Below are 5,695 nucleotides of genomic sequence, written 5' to 3'. Positions count from 1 at the left end.
CACGACCAGACTGTTACATAGTCATCAGCTTATCAACGAATCAAATGCAATGGGAAAAGTGCATACAAGCAAAAGTAATTAACCAAAAGCAAACTATATTATTGCACGTGATACATACTCTATTACAATTCCTAGGATTAAAAATAGAGATTTACTCTTTGTATTCAAGTCAACCCCCACAATTTCTAGTGGAATTTGAATTGGTGAGGAGGGTTTGGGGTTGCCTGCGGCCTACAGGAGCTCTAGGACGAGCCCGCCGGACGGCGATGGAGATAGGAAAGACAGCAGCGGAGCGAAGATGGTAAGGAGACTCCCGATGGACGATCGAGGCTGGTTGGGCATTTGGCCCGGTGGATTAGGGTTGCATGGCGGCAAGAGCCGTCGGATCCGGTTGGGACATGGTGGCTGCCGGGGTGTCGCGTCGGGCTGTCGGGAGAGAGAAAGAACCGGAAGAAGAAAGGGATAAAATGAGAGAATGGCGTTGATCTTAAATAGTGATCGACTCGCCGGAGTTCAATCGATTTAAAGATTCTTGAAAACAACACAGTAACAAAAGCACAGTGAATTTGCCCATTACCGAAAAGGAAGAAAATCGATGGACGACCGCAAAGCAACGCCCAAAGTGTCAGAAAAGCGTGGTGTGTTCGCGCGAGCGTGCAACAGTAAGTCCGCGGAGCAAGGTGTCCGCAGCAAACAATGTCAATGGCAATCGCTGAAACTGATACACACATATAGACAGACAGAGACGCCCTGCCAAGAATTGAAGGGAGAGGAATCTAAACCCTACAAAAATCCAAAGCGCCCTACACAAGAGGCGCACAAGCTGCGCGCACCATGCGCGTGCGCCCATGCCAATGCCCAATGCCATCCGCTAGCTGCTGCCGTTGGCACATCCCCGTCAAACATCGCATGAACCTCCAAAGCAAATTAAAGCACTCCGCTCTGATGATCGCGCCGGTCCGTCCGTCCGTCCCCCGTGATGCCAACGCGTTCAGCCAGCCAGGTCGTGGAGGAGCTGGAATCCAGTGGCGGCGCTGAGGCCCCGGTGGTAGTGCGAGGCGGCGTCGCCTTCCATTCCGGCGCCGAACTGGCCCTGATGGTGACCGTGGACGCTGCCAGCCGCGACCATCTGCTGCTGATGCTCGCCGCCCGCCATGAACAGGAACTCGTGCGCCGCGGACGGGGCCGCCGCGAACGCGACGTTCACGCCACCGTGCGGGTCGTCGCCGGCGTGCTGCTGCAGCCCGAGCGTCAGGGACACGCCGCCGCCGAAGCCGTGCCCGGTCCCCGTGGCGTGGTCGTCGTTGTACGCGCCGAAGTCGAGGTGGCCGTCCATCATGCCAAAGTTGATGTTCTGCGGGTCCCTGCTGCTGCTCCCGATGCTCACGACGGAGGCCAGGGACCCGGCGTCGTGGACCAGCTGCGCCCGCGTCGGCTTCCTCTCGGCGCCGTCCTCCCCACTGGCGCCGCCGCGGCCCTGCCCTAGTTCTGAGGCGCTGTAGCTGCTAGGGTTATTAGCGTTGCTGTTCGCGTTACTGCAGGCGCCGCCCTCCTGCTGCGGGTCCTTCATCTCCTCCGCGTACATCTCCTCTACCATGGGCTTCCACAGCCTCACCCTCGCGTTGATGAACCAGTTGGAGACCTGCCAGAGAGCAACAACAACAACCCAACGCCCACGCGGTGGGCGCGCGGGAGACGTTAGCGGTTGAAAAGATTCCTTCGTTCTTGAGCACGAGAGGACACCGACACGCTCTCGACTCCGACGTGGTACCCGACGCCGGCCCGATGGCCGGGCACGGCCGGCGCCGGCCGGCCGATGCGTGTGGAATCCGTTTTAGCTTTGTGGGGGCACAGAATTCAGCCACCATCATTATGCTCATATGCAAATAAGTATGGTAGCTTAGCGATGCAAATGAAGCAAAAAATGATTGAGATGCGACCGCGATCGGCATCTGATTATTGGATAGGAATTGGTTAACATCTTTGTACGGATTTGGTTGGAGCTGATCGATCAGGCTGTGATTGAGGAGTTGAGGTAGAGGTAACCGTACGTACTTGGCTGCGTGATAGGCCCGTCTGACGCGCCAGGATGTGCTTATCCACGTCGCTTGGATACCTGGATGAGAGAGGATAGCAAAACAAAGCAACCAGAGTGTCAGTTTTGTCTTCCCTCTCATAGGATATGGGAGTGCAGCTGGAAAACAGCAGGGGGGGGGGGGGGGGGGGTTCGTGAGCATGTAACATTGTAGACATGTTTTAGGATGCCTAAAGATAATTGATGTAAGTTGTTCATTCATGGGTGCTACATGGAACATTCGTACGAGACAATTGTGGTATATATTTGATGTAGACGTTGTAACAGTACTGGAAGAGACGAACAATATTCATTGGCAACTGGCGAGTGCTACTTGACAAGCCAGTTCTTGATCAGTGATAGGGGAACCTAAACGCATTAGATTCACCCAAAAAAAGGTTTATTTTTGATAGATGGGGATTATGGACCGCTGCCAAAGCACCAAAACCATGCAATGTGGCATCTTATTTACCACTAGGCATTTCATAGATTGTCAGAATTAACTTAAGCAAGTAGCATGCATAGATATGGTGCTAACTATAGCTAGCCATCATATAAGCACATGGAAAAAACATCTAGATTTTCGTTTTGACACATATATCAACGGTGTTAAAGTAGCAAGAAATTGCTAAAAGTGTAATTTTGTGTTAAATCAATGCAAAGGTCATTTGAGTATGTATCTGACCATATCCTATGGAAGAGAAAGTAAATATGGTTCATAAAAAACGAGAATGATGCCCCATACTAGTACAGAACACATAGTCCAAATAACGTCAAGAATGAGAATCACAGTTGAGGATCATTTAAATCGGCAAACATTCTTTTTGCAAGTAGATGGTGCACATGTATGATTCTTATTAGCCTTAGTTTCTTAGGATATAACTCCGCATCTGTTAATACTTTTGAGTAATTGCCTTTTTCTTTCCAAGTAGCAAATTAATCCGTACTCGCTTGGCATTTAGACATCGGGAGCATATATATTGTGCATCAATCCCACAAAAAGGATGCAAAAATTAACTGTGCGGAATGGAATTAACAAGAGTCGGAGAAGATCATATTACGGATGCAGGAAGTGTTCGAATAGCCAGGCCCGGAGGATGGAGACGGCGCGCTCCGGCAGCCCCCGCTGCGGTCTCCACGGCTGGCTCTCGAGCACGCCGGCCTGGTACTCCCTGTGCTGCCTGAGGCACTGGTCGAGCACCCGCAGCCTGGGCGTCGTCTCCCCCTTGGCCATCCCGGCCGACGGCACGCCGCCGTCCGCGTCCTTCTCGCCGAGCGCGCGGCGCACCGCCTGCATCTGCGCCGCCACCCCGTCTCTGAGGCTCCGGAAGTGCTTGGATATCGTCCGTGACGCCAGCCTCGTGTACGCCGCCGCCGCCCGCTCCCCGGCCACCGCCTCGAAGGACCCCGCCACCGCCCTCATCTGCTCGCGGTACCTCCGGTACCTCCTCTCCACCTGCACCGCCGTTAAATTCAGCATCAACAAAAATCAGACACCATGCAACTATGCAAGCAACAAGTAAAGCTCGATCGCAGATGGCAATGTAACAGTAGCTGCAAGCTAGCCTGCAACAGCAACAGCTTCCCGGATTGATGACACCGTAGCTCACTGCTGGTACTGATGTACTTGACTTTGACTGCTGCAGTGATGCACACCCTATAGAACTACTGTACTGCACCTACCAATGAATCACACTGTGCATGCAAGTGTGCAGCATACACAGGAACGGCAAGCAGGGAGTAAATGTGTGAGAGATTAAGACGAAGATGCAGCAGGAGAGATGGGCAACGACCGAGGGTAAGAAGGAGCGAGAGCAGACTAGCAGTGGAACAGTGCTAGCTATGCAGAGATCTTGGCTGCCGCTGCGCGGTGATGGGCTCATGGTCCTACTGATCTGCAGCAGCTACAGGTTACCCTGCACAGACGGGTAGCTACACCTGCGTCGAGGACGAAGGATGGAGGACTGGAGGTTTCCAAAGGCAGAAGGTGAGGCCCCAGAACGGCATCGACTGTCCGTGCTAGTCCCAGGAGGTCTCTTCAGACAAGCCATAATTGAACTCCCACTTGTCTGCAGCCTTTTAGATTTCCAAGGACAGGCAAGGGGCTCCTGACGGGAGCTGATCCTGCTGGCGGTGGACCTGTGCTGCGTGCGATGGCTAATTGAGGCGTGGTGAGTAATGACGAGAGAGTGATTAGAGAGGACGCGACCTCCTGGAGCATGGCGTAGAGCTTGGCCTTGAGCCGCTGCAGCTCGGCGGCGTCCTTGGCCTGGATCTGCGCCGACGGTGCCGGGGCCGATGATCCCTCCCCGGCGCCGTCCTCGCTCGCCGGCTTCGTCGTCGGTGGCTTGGGAGCGGTGGCCGTGCCGGCGGTCTCCACGGGGAGGCCGCAGAACTCCTGCAGGAGCTGCTGCGTCGGGCGCAGGAACCTGGAGCCACGCAGGTGCCACGCGCCCTGCTGCTGCGATGGCGGCCACGCCGCCGCCTGGTGCTGCTGCCTGAGCGCCCCGCCGAGCTGGTGGTGGTGCAGCGCCATCGACGCGGCCTCGGCGGGCCCGTGCAGCGACAGCGACGTCAGGGGCGCCTGTCCGTGGCCCCCGAGGCGGTGGTGGTGGTGCTCGCTGAGGCCGGCGAAGTCACCGAGCGCGTCCGCCGCCTTGCCGTGCGCCGCGGAGGCGGCGGCCACCGCCATCGCGCCCGGCACGAGGCCCCTGGCGGCCCCGAACATGTCGAGCCCGTGGTGGTGCGCGTGCACGCCGCCGTACAGGTGGCCGTCGTCCTCCCCCGCGTCCACCTCCGGGACCAGCGTGCCCACGCCGCCTCCCGCCGCGAAGTAGTCCGCGTACGCTAGGCTCGGATCGTGCGCCATCCTTCGTAGCTAGTTCCCGAGCCGCGCGCGAGCTGGCTGGTGGTAAGCAGCTGCACGCGCTGTACTGGGTGGGGCTCTCGTTCTCGCGCGCCGACGATGGCCTCGTTACACTAGAAGATTGGAAATTTACAGCGTTATTAGCTCAGGCAAAACCAGAGAGAAGTGGTCGGGAAAGAAAAGGAAGCGAACGAGGAGACGCAGGGCAGCGTCGGCAGCGAGGACGACGCACCTCGGAGACCTGGACAGGGAGGGCGCAGGGCCATAGCTTTTGGGGGCGAGGCGATGTGATGAGGAGTCGGGGAGGGAGGGTGATATACTCCGCGTGTTCTGACTACAGCTGGACCAATTCCTCCTGAAAATCAAGGCAGTGGGCGAGCTCTGGATTTTGGGAGGAGCAGTGAATTTGGGTTGCCTCACTCGCGAGTAATCGCGCAGGCAGGATCGAGTCCCCTCGCACTGGTTGTTACCCCTTTATGTAATAGTTTGTCATAGTTGGTCAGGTCCTTGGGCGCCAGGTGTACGAGCGCGTTGTTGTAATTCTCAAACTCTTTCTATTTTAATATAAAGGTGCAACTCTCTTGTCTATTCGATAAAAAAAATGATAAGATAGTTCCCAGAAAACTTGAGGCGTGTTTGGTTCGGAAATGAGGTGGGACGGTCCCTATTTTTTGGGATGGAACCGTCCCGCTTCGTATTTGGTTAGGAGGGATGGAACCGTCCCACTTCTTTATTTGGTACGAGGGATCAAAAGG

General features: G+C 55.8%; 1 protein-coding gene across 1 annotated transcript; it reads right to left on the bottom strand.

Moving 5' to 3' along the window:
• Positions 1-547: 547 nt before the first annotated feature.
• LOC101783360 (homeobox protein BEL1 homolog) lies at positions 548-5,383 on the bottom strand. Its single transcript, XM_004983763.3, has 5 exons — positions 5,173-5,383; positions 4,284-5,053; positions 3,136-3,530; positions 2,056-2,116; positions 548-1,642 (listed from the first exon to the last, which is right to left on the bottom strand). The coding sequence occupies exons 2-5, from the start codon at positions 4,941-4,943 to the stop codon at positions 992-994; spliced, it is 1,767 nt and encodes a 588-aa protein (XP_004983820.1). The 5' UTR covers positions 4,944-5,053; positions 5,173-5,383; the 3' UTR covers positions 548-991.
• Between the last annotated feature and the right edge of the window lie 312 nt (positions 5,384-5,695).

The sequence above is a fragment of the Setaria italica genome, chromosome IX (genome assembly GCF_000263155.2).
Source record: "Setaria italica strain Yugu1 chromosome IX, Setaria_italica_v2.0, whole genome shotgun sequence".
NCBI classification, from domain to species: domain Eukaryota; kingdom Viridiplantae; phylum Streptophyta; class Magnoliopsida; order Poales; family Poaceae; genus Setaria; species Setaria italica.
This window is presented reverse-complemented; position numbering and strand designations above follow the sequence as displayed.